Source organism: Monodelphis domestica, chromosome 5, assembly GCF_027887165.1.
Source record: "Monodelphis domestica isolate mMonDom1 chromosome 5, mMonDom1.pri, whole genome shotgun sequence".
NCBI classification, from domain to species: domain Eukaryota; kingdom Metazoa; phylum Chordata; class Mammalia; order Didelphimorphia; family Didelphidae; genus Monodelphis; species Monodelphis domestica.
Window position 1 is genome coordinate 303,781,437 of NC_077231.1, and position 27,423 is coordinate 303,808,859.

General features: G+C 39.4%; 1 protein-coding gene across 2 annotated transcripts in view; it reads right to left on the reverse strand.

Moving 5' to 3' along the window:
* Nucleotides 1-27,423, reverse strand: part of GADL1 (glutamate decarboxylase like 1) — a 216,951-nt gene that overhangs the window by 119,104 nt on the left and 70,424 nt on the right. For both annotated transcript variants that reach the window (XM_007505216.2, XM_007505217.2), the window contains exons 9-11: nt 24,759-24,875; nt 17,455-17,519; nt 17,074-17,155 (exon numbers count right to left, since the gene is read on the reverse strand). In XM_007505216.2, coding sequence (XP_007505278.2) covers nt 17,074-17,155; nt 17,455-17,519; nt 24,759-24,875 — 264 coding nt within the window. The remainder of the gene's footprint in view (nt 1-17,073; nt 17,156-17,454; nt 17,520-24,758; nt 24,876-27,423) is intronic.

Genomic DNA, 27,423 nt, shown 5'->3' on the forward strand with positions numbered 1-27,423 from the left:
TATAAACAGGAACTGCTTTGATTTGGGTAGCAAGATGATCCAGATGGAACGACTCAGGACATGATCTTTAAATCCATAAACATTTATTAAGTACCTACTGTGTGCCAGACACTGTGAAAGCATGTGAACAATGGCGTACATCTAGCCATGTAAATGGGAGGTAATGTCAGAGGGAAGGTGTTGAAAGAGTGGGGAAGAACTTGCAGAAGGCAGGATTTGAGCTGAATCTTCAGGGAAGCCAGGAAATCAGGTAGGCAAAGAAGAGGAAGGAAATAATTCCAGTATAGGGAAGAGCCAATGGAGAAGAAGTGTTGTTGTATGGGGAATAGCAATGGGAAAGACCAGTGTGGAAGGACTGAAGGAGAATAAAGTGTAAGAAAGTCAGGAATGGGACAGGCTTTCAAGAGAGAGGCCCAGAGAGGACTTTTAATTCTGGAGGCAATAGGCAACCCCTAAAGTTCATGATCTGCATTTTAGGAAGATTGCTTTAGCAACCAAATGGAGAATGGACTAGACTGGAGAGAGCCTTGCAGCAATAAGACCAACCAGCAAGCTATAACAATGTTCCAGGCATGAGATGATGAGTGCCTGAACGAGTGCAAAGAAGAGGACATTTATGGGGAATGTTGTGAAGGCAAAGATGACAAGACTTGGAAATAGAGTGGATTTGTGGAGTGAGAGTGAGTGGAGGAGTAAAGAGTAGCAAGGTTGGAAGCCTGAGTTTTGGGAAGGATGATGGTCCATATCATGGATTTGATTAATAAAAAGATTAAAGAGACAGTGGAGACTGAAATTTGTTGCTAAACTCTAATGGCAAGTATTTCATTCTAATACCATGCTGAGAAGGCTAGCTTAGGAGGTAGATAATTACATTTGTTATTTCTAAGTCACTGGCTTACCACATGATGTACACATACAGAAATTCAAAGCTGATCATTACATTCATTTGCTCAAATGAGATAAACTGTCATTCATTCATTAACATTTCAGAAATGAGAAGAGAAGAAATATCTATGTACCCATTTTCAATTGAGGAATATTGCCAATTACATATAATTCACACCCTTATTCTCAGGGGTTTGAAAATTCTTTTCACAGCTAAAGGAATATGGGGAATACTAAAGAGGAATTTAGAGCGGAGTTCAAAGGATTAAAGTGTCTTTCAACTTAAAATGTGTCTTTATCCCCCCCTCCGCCAAAATCATTTTGTAGTATAACGTCAAAGAGTGGTAGATTTGGAGTCAGGGAAACTGAGTTCAAATTCTGCTGGTTACTTCCTGTAAGATCGTGGCCAAATCCTTAATCTGTCTAAGTCTCAGACTCCTCATCTATAAAATGAGTGGGTTACAATAGATGGCATCTATGGTCCCTTCTAGCTCTAAGTCTATAATCCTGTGGACTCAATTCAAAATTTTCTTCCTCCATTTATTACCCATATGATCTTGGGCAAATGTTCATCTTCTCCATAGTTTAGTTTATTATCTGTAAAATGGGAGGGTTGGACTCAGTGGCTTCTGAAGTCCTTTTCAGCTCTATATATGATCTTGTCTTCCTTGTTTGTTACCGTTTCAGCTTCTGATGGATTTTTGTGGTGGTGGTTGTTGAGTCATGTCAGTCCTGACTGGCATTTTGTGACCTCGTTTAGAGTTTTTTTGGCAAAGATATTGGAGTGGTTTGCCATTTCCTTTTCTAGATCATTTTATAGATTAATAAACTGAGGCAAATAGTATCTGAGGCTGGATTTGAACTCAGGTCTTCCTGGCTCTGGACCCAGCACTCTATCCATGGTACTACCTCACTGCTCCTATCTTATGAATACACCATTTCAAACAGGTTTTCAGACAGAACAAAAGTTTGATGGCCAATTGTCCCCTTCTGGATCTGCTTCCTCAAGTGTAAATGAAAGTCTTTGATTAGAAGATTTCCAAGATCCTGTCTACCATTAAACCTTCTGATCCTAGCAGGACATCCTAGATGCCTTGCCATTATACGTTCCATGATCCTTGAATTCCACATGGCAGTGGCCATTAGGGAAGGGGCTGGGCCTTCCAACCAGGAAATGTTTTGATTCCAGTTGGCACATCCTGAGCTGTCCCCTAGAGCTCATTTGGAGCTCTCTGTAATTCTATAATTCGTGCCTCATGAACCTACATTACAGCAGGGAGGTTGACATTCCAAACGATACTGAGATTTAAGTGTATGAGGAAGAGGGAGAGTTCCCTGCATGAGAGGATGCTTTGAAATTGCTGTTTGGCCCCAGTCACACTGACACACAACACCGAGATGATCACATTGTTCAGGGCTTTCAAACCACTTAATGGTACTTCCAAAAGGCCTGGAAGAGTACAAAAAACAGCCAAATCATGTTTGCTTTAGCTTCTCTGAAGTGTTTCGTTTTCCTTTCCCTTCCCTACTCTGGTGTTTGTAAGAGCTGAAATAGAAGTCTTATCATCTACATTCCACACTAAAAAGGAAAAAATGAGTTTATTTATTTATTTTAATTTTTTGTCTCATTTTTACTGTTTTTTTAAAAATCAAATTTGTTTCTACCCTCTTTCCTACCCATCAAGTCATCCTTTGTCCCGAATGTTAAAAAAGAAAGAGGGGGGAAGAAGCTACAACATAGTCACTGTGTCTGACAGTGTATACAATAGCCTGTAGCCAGAGCCCCCTCCTTCTGGAACGAAGGGAGAGAGGTCTAGTTTCTTACTTGCTGTCTGGTCCTGGGACCGATGATTGAAATTATATGACACTTCCTGGTTGTGTGACCCTGAACAATTCACTTGAACTCCCATTGCCTACCCTTTACAGCTCATGAGGCTTGGAACCCATCGATGTACAGCACTGATTCTAAGGCAGAAGATAAAGGTTGAAAAAAATGATGTGGTGTTTTATTTTGGAATTTACATTTCCAGGATCCTGTCAGATTGAATACAAATTTCAATAGGATAACCAGATGAGAGACTTAAAAACTGAAGTGATTGGGTACAACCTACTTATTTTGCAGCTCAAGAAAGAGGGTGAGAGATGAAGTGGCTTGCCCAGAATGATGACACAGCTACTAAGTCTCTAAGGTGGGATTGGAATTCAGGTCTTCCTAAGTCCAGTACTCTACCAACTAACATTAAGAAGCACTTTGACCCAAGCATACCACTACCAGGCTTATGCCCCCCCCCCCCAAAAAAAAGACAAGAGAAGAAAAAATAGAAAGAGAAAAATGGCCCATTTGGGTAAAAATCATTCATTTTTTTGGCAGTAAAAAATTGAAACCAAAAAGATACACCTCCACTGGGGAATAGTGACTGAAGAAAGTATGGTAGAGAGACGTAATCGAGTATTATTTTGCTCTGTGAAAAGATGAAAGAGATGGGAGACTTCTATGAAGTGATGCAGAGTAAACTAAACAACAGAGTTAGGAGAATAATTTATACAATGACCAAAAGAGTGTAAAGAAAAACAGCTTTGAAGGGCTTAAGGACTCTGATCAAGGCAATGACAAGGCATCATTCATTCCATTGGAATAATGAGCGGTGAAGCATGCCACCCATCTCGTGAGAGGGAGGCGCTAGCAGAGCAAAATGCGAAGTGCCTTTTCAGACCTGGCTAATGTTGGGATTTGTTTTGCTTGACTCGTGCTAATTGGTTATAAGGGAGGTTTATGTTTTTATTTAATTTTATTTTCGAATTTTCAAGGAGTAGAACAGAAAAGAGTAAAGATAGATGGGAAAAGAGAGGTAGTAATCTGCCTGGGACATTCCATCACTCACAACTCTGTTCATTGTTCTTGTAGTTGTGGTTTTTAAACCCTTGCTTTCTGTCTTAGAATTGAGAATAAGAGTTGACCTAAAGCAAAAGAGAGATAAGGGCTAGGCAATGGGGGTGAAGTGACTTGCCCAGGGTCACACAGCTAGGAAGGATCCAAGGCCAGATTTGAACTCAGAACCTCCTGACTCTAGGCCTGGCTCTCTATCCACTGAGCCACCTCATGGCCTCTTGTTCACTGGTTTTTAAAAACCTTTTGAAAAATCTATTCAAATCTTCCAGTTGATCTGTGACCTCACTGAGGTGCATATTCTCTCCAATGATGCAGATTAAAACCATCCAGTCTTGCCCAGTCTTTTTGGTTCTTGTCCTTATTAATACACAATTTCACTTTAGGGTTTTGTTTTGTTTTTGTTTTTTGCTCACTTTCTCATAACACTATGATCACAGGCTACCCACTGGTCATCCCTTGCCCTCATCACATGACCAGATCAGTTTCACTCTCTATCGTCCATTTCCCAACAACACGCTTTATTCCTGGTCTTCTTCAAAGTGCTTCTTTGGTTCCATATGGCGGCCTGCTCCCACCCACCATGCGCCTGTCCATTGCCCTTTGGGTAATGCTCATTTTCAGGCCTTTGGAGACAATTACATCCCATGTTTCCCAGCCAACAGCAATACCAGTAGAATATGGATATCTCTTTTTAAAAGCAACTGAAAGCAAATACTGACACTCCTAGCAGATAGTCCTACTTTCCCAGCTAATAAAGAGAGAGAAAAAAGTGTTTAGATTTGCTCCCCTCTATTCTATTGAATTTTTAAAATATCTTGACTTTTCTTTCAGATCAAAGCATCAGAAATCATTTGATCCTAAAACATTATCCGTGTAGATCCAGAATTTACATCTGAAGTGAACCTATTTAGAATCACAAATTTTTTCTTTTTTTTTTGTACCTCTGGTTTCTTTTTATCCCTACATTGCAAAGAGGGTTAATGATATTACAACTCCTAAAGCAAGTAGCTCAGCTTTGTTCCTGCTGCCAACCTCATCCCCTAAAAGAAGATTGCAAACAGCCACCAGCTAGTAAACTGAAAAAGGAAAGAAAAAAAATTAGCAACCCGAGTGTCAGAGCTTTAGGGTACAAACCGAAGGAATTCGTTTTCCTGTGATGTATGAACATATTTATTACTGGGTAATTTGCATTATATTGATGAGAGTATACCTGTGCTATTCAGGATTTCTATTCATCATTCCTGCTGGTAGGCTGGCCACTGGGTCTATCACACTCTCATTTTAACCCTGATGGCCCACAACTTGCCAAGAAGGAACCATTTGGGAATACGATGGCGACTATCAGTGGCTTTGGTTTAATCCATTCAGTTCATCAAACTTTCACTAAACATTATGCCAGATTCTTGGGGTACAAAGAGAAAAAAAGTACCCCTCCTCTGTAAGACCCGTGAAGAGTACTCTTTGCTGAGAATGCGCTCCCTCTCCCATATTCTTATACCTAATACTGTACCCTCTGCCATGCACTCTTCCATCGAGTGCCCCGGCCTCCTTGCTTTATTCTACAAACAAGAAGAGATTCTTCATCACTCCACTCCAGCCATGTTCTCTGATTGTACTCCACGCCTGCAATGTTCTCCCTTCTCATCTCTATCTCCCGCCTTTCTTCAAGCCCTTCCTAAAATCTGGTCATCTCTCTAGGAAGCTTTTCCCAGTCCCTCATTTCTTTTTTTTTTTTCAATTTGAGATCTTTATCTTCTGTCTTAGAAACAGTACTAAGTATCAGTTCCAAGGCAGAAGATTGGATAGGGCTGGATAATTGGGGATAAGTGACTTGTCCAAGGTCACACAACTAGACAGCATCTGAAGCCACATTTGAAACTAACTATCCTGTCACCATTTAATATTGAACTGGGTGCATCTATAGCAATATGGCTAAGAGACTGGTTATATTTAGGCATGAGGTGGTGAATGTTTAACAACCAGCCACACACACACACACCAAAAAAGAACCAGTAGAACATTTAAAAAAGACCCCAACCTTACCTTCTGTCTTAGAATTGATACTAAGTAATGATTCCAAAGCAGAAGAAGGGTAAGAGATAGGCAATGGAGGTTAAGTGACTTGCCCAGGATCACACAGCTAGGAAATCTTTGAGGCCACATTTGAACTCAGGACCTGCCATCTCTAAGACTGGCTCTCTATCCACTGAGATTCCTTGCTGCCTCCAATACTTTTAATTCTAGTGCCCTCCCTCTGTTAATAATTTCCTGTATATCCTGCAGAGAGCCTGTTTATATGTACATACATACATATATATATATACATATTTATATATATATAAATATATATATAGTTTTCTGATTCTCCCTACCATTAGATTATAAATTCCTCTAAGCCAGAGACTATCTTTTGTCTCTCTTTGCATCTCCAGTGCTTAGTGTGGTTCCTGGCCCATAGTAGCTGTTTTTAAAAATTAATTATATCAATAAACATTAATAATGTTATTATTATTTATTATATATTAATAAAAATATTGACTGCACAAAAAACGGAGCTGGGAAGGGATCATCAATGAATTCAAAGCCCTCTTCCCCTTCACATTCAAGGAAACGGAAGCCTGCAGAGGGGACAAGTAGTCATCCAGGCTCTGCTAGGAGACCACCAGTGTTGGCACCCTGATCCAATCCGTTTTGGGGTAGCTGCAGAGCAAAGCAAAAAAAGAACCATCACCTCTCTCATTGCTGGCTAGATTTGGGAAACTAAGGTCAGACCTCAGTGGCCAGAGGCAGACTGAGAATCTCAGCTGGTTCTGCAATTGGAACTATGAAGTCGTTGCCAAGAATCAATCAATCAATCAATCAATCAATCTGCATTTATTGCTTACTACATGCAAGGCTCCAGGGACACAGAGACGGAGAATGAGATAATCTCTTCCCTCAAGCAGCTTACACTCTATGGGGGAATGTGATGTCCATGCAAAGAAAATACCAGAGAGTTGGGGGGGGGAGAGAGCCCCCACTGTCAGCGAGGGGCTGGTGATGGGAAGGTGGTGAAGGAGCTGTAGGAGGGAATGTATTCTAGGCGTGAGTATGGACCGCTGCACACACAGAGATGGGAAACGGTGTGTGAGAAGCAGAGGAAAGACCAGTTAAGATGGAACCCAGAAGGCATAAAGGGAAATATTGTACAAATAAGGATGGAAAGATAAGGGCGGGCAGGTAGAGAAGGACTCTGAAAGTCTAGCAGAGGAGCTTCTATTTCATACTAGAGCCAGTGGTGTTTATCAAGGAGCGGGTGATTGGGATCTGTAGTCAAGGAAACTCATTTTGGCGTCTGTATGGAAAGAGGATTGGAGTTGAGTAGAGAACCCAGTTTCTGATCTCAGAGATCAGAAACTGGGTTCTCTACCCAAATCCAATTCGAAAGAAAGATTCTCTCAAATGCCAGAGTTTTTGAAATCCCAAAATTCTTTGCGTAGCAATTGCGTACCTCCATCTTCCTCCATCTTGACTGGGAAAGTGAACCAAAAGCAGCATCGTGTCACCTTGTTGAGCAACAATTTCCTGATCTGTAGAACTGGGCTACAAGAGCTGTCACTGCTAGACTCACCGAGTCACCCTTTGGAAACTTGAAGGTGGAATGCCAATTAATCAGTGAGCTTGCTAGGTCACAGGTGCTAGGCTAGGTGATGGAGATACAGAGACAACCATTAGATAGTCTCTGGCCTCAAGGAGTTTACAAGCTATTAAACATTAATATTATCACTATTAGGATCTAGTAATTAGCTTTAAAAAAAACACCCTCCCCTTCCATCTTAGAGTCAATACTGAGTATTGGTTCCAAAACAGAAGAGCAGAAGGACTAGGCAATGGGGATTAAGTGACTTGCCCAGGGTCACACAGCTGGAAAGTGTCTAAAGTCAGATTTGAACCCAGGACCTCTGATATCTATCTCTCTATCTCTAGCCATTGAGCCATTTAGCTACCCAAAGTAATTAGCTTTTAAACACTCAGTTATCAGTAAAATTATATGCTTCCAAAAAAGGATGATAGAGTTAGTGATCAAGGGACCCCATAGTTCAGTTATAATTCAGTCATATCTGACTCTTCATGACTTCATTTGGGGTTTTCTTAGCAAAGATGCTGGAGTAATTTGCCATTTCCTTCTCCCTTATTTTTCAGATGAGGATTTGAGAAAGATAGGGTTAAGTGACTTGCTCAGGGTCACACAGCTAGGCAGTGTCTGAGGTCATATTTGAACTCCAGGAGTTCAGAAATCAGAAAGAGGAGTCTTTCTGATTCCAAGCCCAGTGCTTGATTTTAAGAAGTTAAATGAGATACTCAAGGTCACATAGATAGTAAGTGGTGTCTGGCCCCAGGTTCCTTTTTGAATCCAGACTATTTTTTTTAATAACCCTTACCTTCCGTCTTTGAATCAATACTGGGTATTGGTTCCAAGGCAGAAGAGTGGTAAGGGCTAGGCAATGGGGTTTAAGTGACTTGCCCAGGGTCACACAGCTGGGAAGTGTCTGAGGTCAGATTTGAACTCAGGACCTCCCATCTCTGGGCCTGGCTCTCAATGAACCCAGACTATTAACACAAAAGTTCTCCAAAATTGACTGTTTTTATTTGTGAAACGAAAGTCACAAAATCCAGTCAGAGGGACTTCAGAAGTCAGTTGGCCCAACCTTTGCCTGAGCAGCAATTGCAATACAACCACCGAGAGTCAATGGGATCCTAGGTTAGTCACTTAACTCTATTTTCCTCAGTTTCCTCCTTTGTCAAATCAGCTGGAGAAGGACATGGCAAATCGCTCTAGTATCTCTGCCAAGAACACCCCACTTGGAGTTATAAAGAGCCAGCCATGACTGAAAAAAGACTCAACAACAACAAACTGTGAAAAAAAAACATTTTCTTCTCTCACGCCTAGATTTGACTCTTTGGAACTCTCTGCTTCACCCAGCCTCCACCCTACCAGCCAATTGTTTTTTGTTCTTTACTTTGGGGCCAAGCACAGCAAAGCTAATGCCCCATCCACATGGTGCTCTTCAGATTCTGGACATCAGCTCTAACACTCCCCCAACTCTCATCTTCTTCATCTTCTTCAACTGAGTCTCATTGAACAGGAACTCAAAGCCTTTGACCTTCCTCAGTGCTCTCCTCTGGACACTTCCCAGCTTATCAATGCCTTCCCAATCTGTGGTGCCCAGAATCAGACACCACAGCCCAGACACTTCCCTTAATGCACCCCAAGATCATAGTTATTTTCTTAGGAGCTATCTCCCTTCATTGCCCCAAAACTGAGTTTTGAGTCCCCTAAAACTCATTAAAAAAACCCTTTATCTTCAATCTTAGAATCAATACTGTGTATTGCTTTCAAGGCAGAAGAATGGTAACAGCTAGGCAATGGGGGGGGGGTGTAAGTGACTAGGAAATGGTTGAATTCAGATTTGAACCCAGGACCTCCCATCTCTAGACCTAGCTCTCAATCCACTGAGTCACCTCTCTGTCCCCTAAAAGTATTTTTAAAATAACTATTATCTGTCATGATTTCCCCTTATTGTGCTTATGAAGTTGATGAATTTTAATCAGAGCATGAGCATGCCTACTTATCTTTACCTACTATTATAATAAGATAATAAATATGGACTACCTGGAGAGAGTTCTCAGCTGGAGTCAAGAAATCTGAGCTCCAGGACCAGTTCTGCCAACAACTAGTTGGGTAACATTAGTCAAGTTACTTTACCTCTCCAGGCCTCAGATTCCAAAGGAGGTTGGACTGGGTCCTTTCCAAGTTTTTTTTAAAAAGTAATTTTTTTTTTAACCACTTACCTTCTGCCTAAGAATTGACACTAAGTGAATTGATCCAGCCATTCTGGAGGGCAATTTGGAACTATGCCCAAAGGGCGATAAAAGAATGTCTGCCCTTTGATCCAGCCATAGCACTGCTGGGTTTGAACCCCAAAGAGATTATAAGGAAAAAGACCTGCACAAGAATATTCATAGCTGTGTTCTTTGTGGTGGCCAAAAATTGGAAAACGAGGGGATGCCCTTCAATTGGGGAATGGCTGAACAGATTGTGGTATATGTTGGTGATGGAATACTATTGTGCTAAAAGGAATAATGACCTGATTGATTTCTATATGAAAGGGAAAGACCTCCCTGAACAAATGTGAAGTGAAATGAGCAGAACCAGTAGAAGATTGTACACAGAAAGTGAAACGTTGTGGCACGATCAAATGTAACAGACCCTGCTACTAATAGCAATGCAATGATCCAGGACAATCCTGGGGAACTTATGAAAAAGAACGCTATCCGCATCTAGAGAAAGACCTGTGGGAGTAGAAACACAGAAGAAAAACATAGGATTTATCATTGGGTTCTATGGCTTTGGGATTTGGGGTTGTGGTTTTTAAAAGATGACTCTATTACAAATATGAATAATATGGAAATAGGTTGTGAGTAATAAGACACATAAACCAGTGGAATTGATTGTTATCTCTGGGAGGGGAGAGGGAAGAGGGGAAGGAGGAAACTTGAATCATATAACCATGGAACAATATTCTAAAAACAATAGATATAAGGATGTGGGGAAATTTTTTAAATTAAAAAAAAGAATTGATATTAAGTATTGATTTTTTTGACCATGAAAAAGTTTAACTGCCTGAATTGGTGAAAACATTAACGATGATCTTTGTGGTTATTTCCTTTAAAGTCACCACCATTATACTCCTCCCCATAGTCATCCCCATCACTTTCACTCAAATCACAGACCTCTTCATTGATAATGCATAATCACTGCAGAAGAACCATCACTGCTTAGTGTTACTTCATCAGCAATTAGCATTTTATATACATAAAATACATTTTCGATACAGAATGTATTGAGGTTCTAAGGCAGAAGAATGGTAAGGGTAGGCAATTGGGGTTAAGTGACTTGCTCAGGCACATATAGCTAGGAAGTATTGTTTATATAAATCAATGTAACAGTTGACAACAACAGTGAAATAACAGAAAAATAGCCAAGGCTTCTAAACTTCAGTCTTTGAGAGAGAACAACAACAACAAAAAAGATCAAAACATAGAAAATATCTAGTAACTCTATTGGACTAAAAATCTATTTGCTTTCGACCAGATAGAAAGTTGTAACTTGCCAGTTAAAAGAAATGTAGGAAACCTCATCTGAGAAAAGATAGGAAAACTACAGTAATTAAGCCTTGGATCAGGACCTTCTAAAGTCTCAGGCCACAACAGCAAACTGTCATGGACAATGGGAAATTGTATTAAAGGTTTGTTATGGGGATTGGCCATAAGATCTACCAACAAATGACTGAAGATCCATATCCAGCAAGTTTGGAGGACCAGAAGAATCTTACAATGATCTATGGAGAGTTTGTGATGTTTGTCTTTCTATTATAACTAAACAATTTTTACACCTACAAAACGTTTGAGCTGGTCTCCATACCACAAGAGCATCTAAAAGGCTGAAGTGAAACATTTCCACTTTCTGAGTTCTCAATGAGTAAGTATTCCTTGGGGGTGGGGGGTGGGGGATCTAAGGACTACAAGATGAAAGACAATCAGAGAAAGAGAGAGATAAAAGGAGGAAGGAGAGAGAAATACAGTGAGAGACAGACAGAGGAAGAGAGAGGAGAGACAAAAGAGAGAGAGAGGAAACAGAGAAACACAAAGAGAGATAGAGAGAAGGAGAAGAGAGAGACAGAGAAACAGAAAGAGGGAGAGGAGAGAGAGACAAGAGAGAGAGAGGAGACAGAGAAACATAAAGAGAGAGAGGAGAGAGACACAGAGAGAGGAAGAGAGAGGAGAGAGACAAAAAAGACAGAGAAAACAGAAAAACACAAAGAGAGACAGACAGAGAGAGAGAAGGAGGGAGCATCAGAAGTAAAGGTCAGAAGAAGAGACAAGTGTTTTATGATTCTCTGCTAGCATCCCACAATAACTAATAAAGAGGTAGAAAGTTTTTACAAAATAAATGCAAGACATGATGGAGAAACTCCTGAGTCTTTTCAAACCTGAGAACCACTCTACCTCTCTGGTAATTCATATCTGGACAATGATACTGCCAGAAGGAAGAACAAAACTATTGCTAGGGATTGGAAAATCCTCAACAAGACTAAGGGAGTGCAGGCAACATTTTCACCCCATTATACAGATGTAAAAATCAAAACAATCCTATCATAGGAATGCACAACAGGCCACCTCAATAAAAGGTTTTCAGAAAGCAGATAACAAGGTTTTCACAGAGGCATAACAAAGTAACAGTAAAGGATTTTCAAATTATCTGGACATCTACTGAAGATTGCCCTGTGAAGGGCAGAGTCACCATCATGTTTGAATGGCCTTAAGGATAATTTTATCTTTTAATAAGTTAAAGATGCAACATGTAGAACTAATATCTTGGATCTGATTCTGATCAGTGAAAGGGAACTGACTACTGAAGTCAAAATAATGGCAACCACGGAGAGAGATAAACACTCTATCTTCGAATCCATGATAAAGAAACAAAGGACATTTGGGCATAGACTGCCATGCAATTAAGATTTTAGGTGAGTGGGTCTCAAAAGGCTAAGTGGGCTGCCATGGCCTAAAATCATTCCAGGGAAGCCAGACCAGTCAGGGATAGAACGCTGTCAGAAATGAAATTTTTAAGTGCAGTAAGAAGAAAATTTAATGGAAAAGGATCCAATTGGATCCAAAAAATGCTTTTTACTTTGTGCAAGATAACTGTATCAGGTGCTGGAAACTCTTTAAAGAGACTCATGTGGACACTGAGAAAACATATTCAACTTGGATTTTTCTAAAAGATGTGTTGAAGATGGCAGTAATGGCAAGTAACAACAGATGGAAGCAAGAGTGGAGTGGTCTCACTTTTTAAAATTAATTAATTAGTTATTACCTTAAAGTTCTCAGGTATCTCCCTCTCTCGCTCCCCTCCCTGCACTAGAGAAGGCATCATTTGACAAAAAAAAATGTATATATAAAACTAGGTCATGGATTTTTATTTATCAGTTCTTACTCTTGAGGTGGATGTTCACAGTTATTCTTCAAACAATGTTTCTGCTGTTTTATATAATGTTTTCTGGTTCTGCTTATTTTACTCTTCATAATTTCATATAGGTCTTTCCATTTTCAAAATAGTTAATCTTCTCATCATTTCTTACTTAGCATGGTGTGGTCTTGTACAAATAATCTCAGCCATAAAACCTGACGGTGCTGAAGTTGGCAATGAAGAAAAAAGGTCTGCAGGCTTTAGTGGCCCAAACTCAGAATGAGTCAACAAATAGTGCAATATGGCAGCCAATGAAGCTGATGCAGTCTCAGGCTACACTAAAAGGGATATCATTTCCAGCAATAGGGAGGGGATCATTCCACCATCCTCAGACCTCACTCTGAATACTGGGGTAAATTCTGGGTACCACAGTTTACTGATTAAACTGGAGATTGTCCAAAGTAGGGCAATCAGGATAGTGAAGGATACAAAGTTCATATTATATGAAGATCAGTTGAAGAACTTGGACATGTTTAGCTTGGAAAAGAGAAGGTGTTGGGTGGGAATATGATAGTTATCTTCAAATATTTGAAAGACTGTCCTGTGGAGGAAGGATTAGCCTTGTTTCTGTTTGTCCACACATGGCAAGACCAGAAAGAACTGGTAGAAGTTGCAAAGTAAAAAACTAAGTTTAATGTCAAGAAAAATTTTCTAACAATTGTAAGTAATATATTGCTTCCAAAGGTGGTGGGTTTCTCCTCCTTGGAGGTCTTCAAGCAGAGATGGATGGTCACTTATTGGGTATGTCAGAGTAAGAGTTCCTTTGCTTAGGGAGTCAATAAAATAGCTGCTGAAACCCCTTCCAACTCACAGATTTTGTGATTTAAAAAAGGTGTGTGTGTGTGTGTGTGTGTGTGTGTGTGTGTGTGTGTGAGAGAGAGAGAGAGAGAGAGATAGACAGACAGACAGACAGAGAGACACAGTTGTTGTCTATTTATCTATATTCCAAAAAATATAATTAAAAAAAGAGTAGGTTGGTTGTGAAGGGCATGAAAAAAATAGATAGACAATTGGCTTTTGGACATTTTGAATGGGATGCCCCAGAAGTGCCTCAGACTCAACATGGCCAAAACAGCGCTCATTCCCTCTCTCCCGCTTCCCCTGCCTAAACCAATCCTCTTGCAAGCTTCCTGATTTCCATCCAAGGTATCACCAGACTTCCTTATCAGTGTCATCCTTAGCTCCCTACTTGGCTTCATCCAATCAAGTCTCGAAGACCTATCATTTCTACTTCTCTCCACTCGTGTCAATATCCACTCCCCATCCCCAGTCAAAGCCTTCAGTATTTCTCATCTGAACTCCCTCCTAACTGGTTTCTGTGGCATGTCTTTGCCCTCTCCTATTCATCCTCCACCAAGATGCCAAGGTGATCTTCCGAAAGTATGGTACAAACCCGAGCTCTCCTCTCTGCAATAGACCCCACTGGCCCCCAATTGCTGGGCCCATAGTGGGCAAATAGAAGCTTCTCTTGGGATTTAAAGACATTCAAAACATGGGCCCCATCTAACCTTTCAAGTCTTACTAGAAAGGATTCCTTTTCTCATAATCTGCAGTCATAGGATTAAGATCTCAAGTAGGAAAGTACCCAGGAGACCACTGAGTCCAATGTTCTCATTTTACAGATGGGCAAACTGAGACACAGAGCAGTTAAGTGACTTGCCCAGGGTCATCCATATTGGTTTCCTACTTCATCTCCCTCTATCTTTCATCTCCACATCCTTGCATTGTGGATCTCCCAACCCATTGCTGGAAGGCATTTCTTCTTTCACCTTCACTTTTTCCTGCAGGACTCAGCTCAAGCACCATCTTCTACATGCAGCTTTGCATGGTCCCACCCAGAGGTTCATCTACTTGAGTCTTCTCCAGCAAAAGAACCTTGTATCTACTTAGAAAGAAAACACAAAATACCTTATCTTCTGCCTTAGAATCAATACTATGTGTAGATTCTGAGGCAAAAAAAGTGGTAAAAGCTATGCAATCAGTACTAAGTGACTTGTCCAGGGTCATACCACTATGAAGTGTCTGAGGTCAGATTTGAACCCAGGACCTCCCATCTCCAGACTTGGCTCTCTATCCACTGAGCCACTCAGTTGTCCCTTTATAGCTACTTCATACATGTTACATATACCTCTATATCTCTTTAAATAAAATTATGAGCTCATGGAAGACAGGCTAGATTTCATGTCGTCTCTGTATTGCTGTCAGCTAGCAGTGTTTGGCTTATTGTAGATACTTATAAATATTATTTCCTCCAAATAGCACTGTCTCTTTTTGCCATTATGCTTCACATAGGAGATACCATATAATAGGAGCCTAATATATGTTTATCAAATTGATATGAAAGGGCTTGTTTTTGTAAGTTTTTTTGCTATTGCTTTTACTTTTTTCTCCCCTCAACAACTCCCTCAGAGATCCTACATTGACCTTTTACTTTTAACTTTTAAGAAAGAAAAACTATTTCATTAAAATCAATCAACACATATATAATGGATGACCCATTCCATATCCATCACCACAACCAGCCAACTGAGAAGACAAAAGCATTTTTCCTTATTGGTTACCCAGAACTGAAATTATTCATTAAGATTCATCAGCATAGGAGGCAAGTCAGGTGAGAGCCAGGCTAGAGACTGGAGATCCTGCGTTCAAATCTAACCTCAGATATTTCCTAGATGTGTGGCCTTGGGCAAGTCACTTTCTCTGGTTTCCTAGCCCTTACCACTTTTATGTCTTGGAACCAATACATAGTATTGATTTTTATTTTAAATATACTCTTGCCTTCTGACTGTGTATTGGTTCCAAGGCAGAAGAGTGGTAAGGGCTAAGCAATGGGGGTTAAGTGACTTGCCCAGGGTCATCCAGCTGGGAAGTGTCTGAGGCCAGATTTGAACCTAGGACCTCCCATCTCTAGGCCTGGCTCTCTAGTATTGATTTTTAAATGAAAGGGAAGGTTTAAAAACAACAACAAAAAAGATTCATCAGTATGTGTGACTCTCTTCAGCTGCTCTTGTAGTAAACATTTGTGTTGCTATTGTGTACACTATTGTCTTCTCTTTGTGTCTTCTATAAAATAAGTATTTAATAATTTCTCCCTAAATAGAATTCGCACTTCTTACTTAACCCTGCATCACTTCAGATATGTCTGCCCATGTTTCTCTGCAGACCTCATTTTTGTAATTTCTTAAAATATCCCATCACATCACCTCTTACATAAATCCTCACCAATCTTACCAGATTCCACCAATCACTAGCCCATCCCTAGGACAGACTCAGGAGATCCATATGTATGCCAGAGATGTAAAACAGGAACAGAAGTCTTAAAGTTCTTTTCATTTTAAATATAAACAGAAAATGAATCGAGCTTTGCCAAAGGAAGTCATTTCAATTGAGGAACCCAGAGACAGATATTGAAATTTATACCCAAGTCAGAGGAAGATTTCTTACTCTGCCACAGATCTGTGAAGCATTTTCAGAAAGAAGAAATATTTGGAATACTTCCCAAATGGATTCTTTGCATTTTTCTAGTGATGTGCAGGTGCTCATGGGAACAACTTTTGGCGAACAGGAATGATTTCATCTTTCTCTGCCTCTCAGACAAAGAAGTTCAACCAACACCTTGCCCAATGGCCATCAACCGGTCATTGCTCAGACATTCCCAACGATCGCTGATCGGATCTTGACTTCCGTTGGGAATCTAAGTTCTGATCATTTGAGCCATCCAATCAATCAATCCAGTGATCAACCTTCAAATAATATCTTTCCACTAAACTGGAAGCCATTAAACCTTAGCTCAGCATATTAAGTATTCCATTTAAAGCCATACAAACATCTGCTCCATTTTCACAGTGAGCAATAGTTTAAAGAAAACTTAACTCCCGAATGTACTCAAGGGGAACAAATCTCAGCCACATTTGAAACCAAGCTTTTAAATGTGTGCACAAAGAGCAGCAGACAATCTCCAGAAGGCCTGGTGTCTGGGCTCGGTCTCCTCTAAACAAAAGCCATAAGTGACTTTAGCAAAGATGCCAGCTGTTTATCTCGGACTTCTTTTCTATTGGATGACGGCAGGTATTCCTTTCTGCCCTTGACTTGGTGTTAGATCAAACCTTCCAGACATTGGTCCCAACTTGTTTTTTTTGCATGGGTTGTGTGTTCCAGCTTCCTCTGATTCATACACACACACACACACACACACACACACACACACACACACGAGAAAGTAACTCACCGAGCTGTCTTTCACCAGAAGAGCACAACACTGGATCCCAGCCATAAGCATCTTATGTGGGTTCCAGGCCACTGAGTCAGCCCTGCAAGAGGAATGAAAAAAGAGGAGAAGGAGAGGGCAGAGAAAAACACAATTATTTCCCATTTACCCAAGCCCATTCTCATGAACAGATTTTAGAGTATTAATATTTAATTTAGAGTTCTGAGTACTTGGTTGTCTCTGTGGGGATGATTTCTGTGTCTGCTTGCTTGCTTTGGGGTGGTGTTTGTCTTTCTAAAAGTTTTGTTTTCTCCCATATCAACACATTAGTTAAAACACAAAATCCAGAGGGGTGTCCCTTCTGAGCGAAGGTGCCACCATGAACTGGGAAACTACATTTACCTGTGGATGCCATGCAGAAGCTTGCGATGCTTCCTTGACATCAAAGCTGAGCCACCCCAAGATGCCTGTTGAGATATTTATATATAGAGATGTTTATGTCAGCCACAACAATGTCATTTGTACACTATCAGATGATCACTGGTCATCCACGAGCACCAGCCCCAACCTGATTTATTTGAAACAACACTTTAGGGATGGGTAGCCAGTTTGTTTTTACATTAAATGTTCACCTCCCCCCCAAAATGTATATCAAATGCCATAATCCCATTTTATAGTGTCTTCATAAATGGAAACCCAGTCACTGTGTTCTCATACTCAAATTGTATCTGCACTAATCGATCAACAAATGTATCTTAAGGGCCTAACAGGTGGCAGTCATTGTTAGGGGGCACAAAGACAGAAAATGAAATAATCCCTGTAATAAAGGATCTTGCATTCTACAAATCACACAAAGGACTTAGTTGAAAAGGCTCATGTGTTGGGCTTTTGTACCAAGTATCAAGAGGAAAAAATGAAAACAAAAGAGACACAGTTCCTGTCCTCAGGAGATTTTCAATCCAAAGTAGATGCCATGAGTGTGGACTTTATTGGAGGGCATCTGATATACAATACTGACACTAGGCAAAGGATATAATAATTGGGTTTTTTTTTAAACCCTTACCTTCCGTCTTGGAATCAATACTGTGTATTGGCTCCAAGGCAGAAGAGTGGTAAGGGCTAGGCCATGGGGGTCAAGTGACTTGCCCAGGGTCACACAGCTAGGAAGTGTCTGAGGCCAGATTTGAACCTAGGACCCCCGTCTCTAGGCCTGGTTCTCAATCCACTGAGCTACCCAGCTGCCCCCTATAATAATTGTTTTTTGAGAGGGAAATTCACCTTTGGGTAGAATAGGCTTATGGGAAATCACTCTTTTGCATACAGTCAAGAAAAGCAATGTGGAAGATGTAGGATTTTAAGAGCTATTATGTGACAAATGGGAGAGATTTTGGAGCAGAGATGAGGGGAGGAGGTCTTATAGAGGGAATAGTGGACATTTGCCAAACAGAGGAGTGCTAGAAGTAAAAATAGAGGGTGAAATTGGACAGTGAATAAGTCCAAAGAGGGGTGGGACAGAGGAAGCAGCAGAAGTGAAACAAAATTGAAAGTGAGTGTGAAAGGGGTTCTGAAATAGACTGTTGAGAAACTGTTAGAATGCCAGATTTGGATAATGTAGGAATCTTGACTCAAATCTTTATTTGAATCCTGGCTCTGAAATTTGCTACTTCTGATTGTAGGTAACTCATTTAACCTCTCTGAGTCCCAGTTTCCTCATCTGTGAAATGAGGGGTTTGAATTAGATGGCCTCTAAAGTTCCTTCCAGTTTTACATTTTTATCCATCCATCTATCTATCTATCTATCTATCTATCTATCTATCTATCTATCTATCTATCTATGTATCTATGTATCTATCTATCTATCTATCTATCTATCTATCTATCTATCTATCTATCTATGTATCTATCTATCTATCTATCTATCTATCTATGTATCTATCTATCTATCTATCTATCTATCTATCCATCTTCACCCATCTATCATCTATCCATCCAACCATATATCATCTATCTAGTCATCTATCTATTCATACATCTCTCATAAGTATTTTCATCCACTAATCTTCCACCCATCTACCACCTATCTATTCATGTATCCATTTACCCATTTATCATCTATTTATTTAATCTATCCATTCATGTATCTACCTACCTATCTATCTATCACCTATCCATCTATCTATCTGTCTGTCTATCTATCTCTCTTTCAGTCTATCTATCTATTCCCATATCTCTCATCAATCTATTCATCCACTTATCTTCCACCCATTTATCACTTATCTATCTATCCATCCATCTCTCTCTCTCCTTCTCTCTCTCTCCCTCTGTCTCTCTGTCTCTCTTTGTCTCTCTGTCTGTCTGTCTCTCTCTCTCTGTCTGTGTCTTAGTCATCTATAGTGCTATAGGAATGGTTTATCCAATTCAATTCAACAAAAAGTCATTAAGTATCTACTAGAACCTAGGCCCCATATTAAAAATCAAGAATGTGTCACTTAGAAAGTAAGAAAGAAGCAACCAATGGAAGGTGGGGTGGGGAATTGAATTATGGTACTGAAAAAGGATGTTAGGAAAGAATATTAGAATTGGAAAAATCCAAGGAGGAGCCAGTGGTCACAATCCCAGTCCCAAATAAAGTTTATAGCTAAAGAGTGAAAGAAGAAAGGATGGATCCTGAAGATTTTCAGTTGAAAAAAAGTTGGGTGCTGAATCATACATATGTTGTCAGACAAGGTTGGTATTAAGTTTTTAGTTTTTTTGCAATTAAAAATAGTTTTTCTTAATGGTTTTTATTTCAAAGGATGTTAGTGTCTGTGGTATAAAAAGCACCATCTTAAAAAAAAAACAAGAAAAGAGTGTTAAGATTTCAAGATAGAAGACAGATAAGGGTTTGAAAGGATTTGGAAAAAATCAGATACCCCAAATGTTCTTCTCCCAGGGTTGCCAGTCTATTGCTTGGGAAGGGAAATGCAAAGAAGGAATGTTGTTTTTATAGTCTTATATGTCCTCATGTTTGTGAGAGCTTCTTTTATTTTATGTTGGTCTCCTGTCCTTTGTGTTTCTGACTGTCATAATACACTTACTTGTGTACCTGGCCTATTGCTCTATTAGACTGACAGTTCCTAGAGGGCAGGGACTATGCCATTTTTATTTCTGCATCTTTTCAGCATGAAGGAGGCATATAAGCAATGCTCATTAAATTGTGAAAATCCTGGAAACAGTCATTATTAAAAATTACATTATGATCCAGTCACCCATTTGAACAGGTGGTGGAGCAAATACAAAAATGTCCAGGATTAGTCTCCTTCCCAAATAAAACTATTTTTTCAGAGAGATAACTAGGAAACCACGAAATTCACTGACCTCTCTAAACTCCTCCTTCTTTTCCTGAGTTCTCATTGTACAAGTGTGGCCAACAGATGGAAAACAGGAAAGAGTCACCAAGCAACATTCCATAACTGACAGAAGCAGTGTATTACAATTGATAGAGCAAATAACTTAATACCAGGAAGATCTAGATTCTAATCAAATTATCATCAGGGTAACCATGTGGTTAATAGAGTGCTAAACTTGGAGTCAGAAAAACATGAGTTCTAATCCTATCTTAGACACTAAATAGCTCTGGGACCCTATTTAGCCTTTCAGAAAAAAAAATAGCACATCTTTCACCCAGTTGTCAGAATCAAGTGAGAGACTGTTTAAAGCATTATATGAGAGGTAATGCTGTAAAGTGAAAAGATGGAGTCTGGAAGCCATGGGTGCAAATCTCATAACTAACATCAAGTAGCCATGTGACCTGGGATAAGTTATTTAATTCTCAACTATTTCAGGCAACCCTCTTAGAACATAAATTGTAAAACAGTGCCTTATCTGATTTGATAGAGAAGATTATCTTAGCAGTTTTCCTTATACCCATGAAGTCTCAGGCTCAATATTATAGTAAATAATTATTTATAATAAATATTTTATAATATATAATATAATTAAAATTATAATAAACAATAAAATTATTATTTTGAGTGTCATCCTAGGAATTTCAGGATTGATTAGAATTTTTTTTTCAAGAAACTCACCTCCACAAAAAAGAGGCAATAGAAATAGATCATATGAATATTGGTGTTTCTCAGCTTGCCATACTATTACCTAAAACTCAGCTAGTTGAATAAAATGCTTTTTGGAAGAGCAATTGTTGACCCACCCTCCATGATCATCAAAGTCTCATGAGGCTAATTATTCTTTCTTTCTTTCTTTCTTTCTTTCTTTCTTTCTTTCTTTCTTTCTTTCTTTCTTTCTTTCTTTCTTTCTTTCTGTCTGTCTGTCTTTCTTTCTTTCTTTCTTTCTTTCTTTCTTTCTTTCTTTCTTTCTTTCTTTCTTTCTTTCTTTCTTTCTTTCTTTCTTTCTAACCCTTACCAGCTATCTTGATTCAGAGACTCAGTTCCAAGACAGAAGACTCAAAAAGGCTAAGTAATAAAAGTTAAGTGACTCGCCCAAGGCCACACAGCTAGGAAGTGTCTGAGACCAGATTTGAACCCAGACTTCCCATTCTGAGGTCTGGCTCTCAATTCATTAAGCCCCTGGTCAATTATTCTTAATAAGAGTTTCAATCCTGAAATCGTATTTTTTTTAGTTGTATTCAGAGAGGGAATTGACCACTAATAAAGTGATTTTTATGGAGGGAGGATGACACAGTGGGAAAAACCCTGGGTACACAGTCAGAAGGCAGGCACACAGTAGGCATTTTGATGAATTCTGCTTGAATTCAATGGAATTGAAATTGTTGTATGTCTTCAGGCAATTTATGAATATCTCTGAGTCCCAGTTGTTTCCTGTATAAAAGTGGGAACAGGCAGGGGTAATAGACTAAACGATCCCTAAGACCCCTCCCAACTCTAATAGTCTATGAATTTGGTTAAAACACATACCCAGAACAGTCAATAAGTCACTGTAATATATGGTGTGTCCCCAAATTCTCAGTGAATGTTGAAGCTATTGAAGTTTAAAATGGCGCTAAGACTTTGGGGACATTCTCTCTGATTCTTCTGAGCCAATTTATGAAAGAAAAATCAGTCCTGTGATTTGATAGTCCTGATTTTGGATGAAGATGAATGTTTTTCTTTTGTATATCTGAAATAGTATTCCCCTAGTCCAGCCATCCTATCTTAGTCACCTGCCCTAGCTCTAAATGACTTTTGACCATATCTGGAAATGAAATCCCTTCAGCAAGACTAATGATAGAGAATAATAATATTAATAATACTAATAACTAGCATTTATATAGTCTTAAGATGTGCAAAGCATTTTCCAAATATTATCTCATTTTAATCCTCAGAATAACCCCCAGATGTGGATATCACTATTATCCCCATTTTCAAGATGTGGAAGTTGAGGGTGGATTTGAAGTCAAGTCTTCATAACACCAAGCCTAACACTCTCCACTGTATGATTAAACTGCTATAGGATCCTGTAACTTCTTCTTTCTTTCCTCCAGCCCCTAACATATCCTGCCAATGCCTCAGCTTCTACGTGAGAAGAAGAAAGATGACCCTGGAATCCAAGAAGACTGTTTTAGGTCTCTGGGACCCCATTTGCTAAGCACCTTGGTCACTGGGAAAGCAAGACTCAAACTTCCAGTTCCATTCAGCATAGCTCTCATCTTCTCTTCAAAAAGGGCCATAGTTGATGCTTTACATGGAATCAGAAAGGTCTGGGTTCAAATCTTGCCTCAGACATTTATTAGGATGTATGACTCTAAGCAAATAACTTCCTTAATCCAATGAAATCACGTGAAAGAGCCCAAATAGCTTGTATGTACTTCTATGTGAGCATGCTTTGTCCTCTAATAGAATATAAGTTCTTTGAGGGCAGGCATCCTTTCATTTCTGTCCTTATATCCCCCAATAATGTGTCTGGAACATTGAAGGAGAGTACTACATATTTGTTCATTGATTGGTAATAGAAAAATCAATGTGATCATTTTAAAGCACCTACTGTGTGCTCAGTGAAGAAAGAATAAGGGGAGGAGAAAGACAAGGCAAGAGGAAGCAAATGTGATTTTAATTTTGCTCAATTAAAATCATGAGGAAAACAAAAAGTTCTACCCAGTCTAAAGTTAAGTTTATTTTACTCTTCTCAAATGGAAGAAGCTTCTTTCAAAAATTCATCCTCTGTTCTTAGAGACATTAGAGGTTTTTACTCATTCTCCAGAATTCCATTTCTCCCTAAGCCCCAAGAATCTATGCGATCATTGCCGATTTAGAAATGCCTGTGGTTATTCTCTCGTAGAATCTATGTAATCCATAAATGATATTCTTTTGATGAGAGTGGAATAGACAGGAATTACTAAAGGGGCTTTGGGGGGTTTATTGTGTTTTGTTACTGCAGATACAAAATCCCCACTTCACATTATTGCTGTGGAAGGAGGGGGCTCTTGTACTTGGAAGTCTATAAAAACCAATGAAAATTAAGTTTTTTAATGAATTTATATAAGTATAACTACAGGGAGAATCCCATTGAAAACATACCCGAATGATCTTTCTGAAATGCCAGCAGAGGCATGCTAACAGAACCCCCGACATCTGCCTAATACCGTGTTATTGGCCCCCATACAAAATAGAGACTGTTTCCTGGGGAATGACAGTTTTAATGTGCCCAAACAAGCTCTCAGTGTCATCATACAGTCAATTTTACATTTGAAAAAAGATGAAAAGTCTTCCAAACTGCAAAAACTCCATGTTTGCTCATGATCGTTGAACATTCAACCAGAAAATCGGAATATATTGGCCACTGTCCTACCTGCAAATAGGATTTAAGTCACTCACTTAAAGAGAAAGGTTCACTCGAGAAATACCTAATAATGCGAAGGATTCCTTTCCTCCTGTAGCAGCAAACCAATTAACCTTCCATCTTTATGCGAATCACCCAATGGCCACTCCTAGCCAAATTAATCTAACTTGGTATCCTTTGCTTTATAGACTTTTCAGAATTTTTTTTTATTAAGAAGGAAAATGATTTCTAAGCAATTCTAGGACACTTTAAAAAATCAATAGAAAAACCACAAGACTATAAAGAAAATTAATTATTCCTCTCAAATAATTATCCTTGTTAGAGCCAGAGGAAAAGGTCTTTAATTAAAGTATGTAATTATTTTGCCTTTCCAGGATATTGGAATCATTATATTTTAGGGTATATTTTACAGATAGGGAAACAGAAGCCTAGAGAGATGAATTGACCCAGTCACGTAGTTAATAGCAAAGAATGGACTAGAATACAGGTCTTAAAAAGAATCTTTTTTGATATTATTTTGTACAGCCTTCCCATTTGCACCTTTGGACAGCAAAGTAGGGAGGCATCATGGAACCCAGACCTTGGAAGATTAAAGAAAGACCTGCCTAGCAGGGCAGGGAGACATCTTTGTACTCTGCAAGAATTCACACGAATACTTTCTGATTATTTGAAATATACCAGATGTAACCAAAAATTAACTCATTAAAAAAACTCTTAGAATTGATATGTACAAGTTGTTCATAGCATTATAAGCTACCAATAATAAGTTCTAAGGCAGAAGAACAGTAAGGGCTAGGTAACTGGGGTAAAATGACTTGTCCAGGGTCCCACAGCTAACTCATCCATTTGACAAAAGATGAAAACACAGTTCTGTCAAAGCAATCAAAAAATGGCGAGTCCAACCTATGTGTGTGTCTAAGGGAACTTACATCCACGTGAAGCCAAAGGCCATATCTGGTGCAGATATCTGCTATTTCATCCAGAGGATCGAATGCCCCCAATACGGTTGTCCCAGAGGTTGCACTGACGAGAAACGGGGCGGCCCCCTGGGAACGAGTCATACAAAAAAAGAAAAAAATCCTAAGTAAATCAATGCCACGGGGACACGTCACCTATAGGGAAGAGTCACAGAAAGTCACCGCGGGAAAGAACCCCACAGAATGAGCCCCACAGAACCCACGGTCTCTTTTGTTTCTTGGGGGCGCCTTCTTCTAAGACCCCACCTTGCCCCCACTCTCCCCGCTGGATGAAACCTGGCCAAGATCTTAAATCCCAACTCTGAGGTCTCTCATCCAGGGAGCCGTACCTAATCCCTTTACATGACTCTGACCTCTTCTTCCCTCTCTCCTACTTCAGTTCTATTCCATAAACTTGAAACACCTTCTATAAGCAAGGTTTGATTTGTCCTAAATAGACTGCCAGCCTTAGAGCCAGAAAGATCTGAATTCAAGTCCAGCTTCGGGCACCTACTGGATGTGCAGCCCTAGTTAGGTCACTTAACTTTGTCACAACCTCAAGCTTCTCCATAAGTTGACCTGTCGCTAACTGTTGTGGTAAAAGGGCACATCCTCACGCAGAGCTCATGATAACAATAAGACAACAGGAAAGGAAGCATGAAAAGTACAAGACACCAGAGATACGAAGACCCCCCCAAAGAATTCTCCCTAAGTCCCTGTCCTCAATAAGCTTTGTATTTGACTATTATCATTGTCTTTTTTTTAATCAAATGCTAGTGATTTAATTAGTGTAGAAAATTCCCTACTGATGACCCTGTCAACATTCAGTCATTTATAATGTAACGGATAGTTATTTTTGGAATCAAGAAGATCTGAGTTCAAGATCTGACTCTTGCAAAATGATGACTATGCCACCTTGAGTAAGTTAAACTCTATTTACCTTCTATTACTATTGTTGAGCTATTTGTGTGTTTTATCTTTTTGTAAGACCTTCATGCGGTCACGGTCTGTGCCTTATCTGAGCTCTATAGGTCATCTAGTCCCTAAGACACTGTTCTGTACCCAGATGGTGTATAATACATGTTGAGTCACTCAAATATTTGATTTAGAGACAATAATGACTTCGATTTTTAAAAAAATCTGACTTTTCAATATCCAAGTGGTATATTGTAATTTGTAATACTTCAGGGAATAACAATTAGTCATCTAGCATTGCCTGGCAATTAGTCATCTGTTTGAGTTCTTTTCTTCCTGTTTTTACTCTTGTATATTCTCCATCAACTAAATGAAGAAACTAAGTCTTTGAACCAGATGGGAGACAAACATTGAGTGTTCCTCTCTATTCCTTTCTGGGAAATGGATCCCAACCTCTGCCATTTCTCCATATTTATCATCTTAAAATTGATGGGATCCCAGTAGGGAAACAGTGACTGGGGTTTGCTTATCCTTAGTGGATCCTCTGGACATGAAGCATGTATCCCGTTCTTCTGGAATCCACCAAAATGGCGGCAGATGGTCAAAGGACCTGGTAAGCTTTCAACCCATTCCCTACTCTCACCCAAGAAGGAGATGCCAGGAAGCCCTTAGGAAGCTAATATTGGAATAGGAAGCCATTCCAACTGGAAGCTGTAGGGAGGAGAAAGGAAAGGGAAAAGAAGGAAGTTAGAGACTATGGAATTAAGGGAAGTAAAAGGCATTGCAGTGCCCAGAGTCAGAAAGTGGCTGTTCACTCATTCAGTCATGGTCAACACTTCGTGATCCCACATGGATTTTCCTTGGGAAGATACAGGGATGGTTTGCCATTTTCTTCTCTAGCTCAACTTTACATATGAGGAAACTGAGTTAAAAAAAAACAAACAACCCTCACTTTCCATCTTAAAATCAATACTATATATTGGTTCTAAGGCAGAAGAGAAACAATGACTAGGCAATCGGGGGTGAAATGACTTGTCCAGGGTCACACAGCTAGATGTATCTGAGGACAGATTTGAACCCAGGACTTCCTCTCTCTAGACCTGGCTCTCAATCTACTGAGTCACAAAAACATATGTTCTACTTTTAAAGTCCAATTTATCCATACAATTAGAGCCCTAGAAGGAAAATCAGCCAGGAGAAAATGGAAGAGGAGGAGATTGCCTAGAAAGAAAGAGCTGGGGGTCCCAAGATACATCCCACCACCACCAGTTCCTAGGAAAGAAGGATCTTCTAGAAGGCATTTTGTTGATGTTAGGAAAATGTAGGGTTTAGCTAATTGATTTTATATGTCATTAGAATCTATTTAATTCTTCTTAGAATGGAAGTTTCTTGAGCGATGGCACTTTGCCTTTTTTTTAATTGCCTTTTTCCCTGGCCTGAAAAGTCATCTTGAAGAAAATGTAATCAATAAATTAAATAAATAATTAATTAATAATGTTGTAAAGTGCCTTTAAGCTAGTTGTCTATTTTTCTTGTCCTTTTAACAAGAGAGCGTATTTTTAAAAAAGTGAAAACAAAGTAAATATCTTCCTATTGGATTGGCTCAACAAATTATGGTATATACATGTAAAGGGGTTTTATGGTACCATATGAAACAATTAAAGATATATAATGGCATTGGGAGGGATAGAGAGATAATCTCCATGTTAAGAGAGATCTGTGT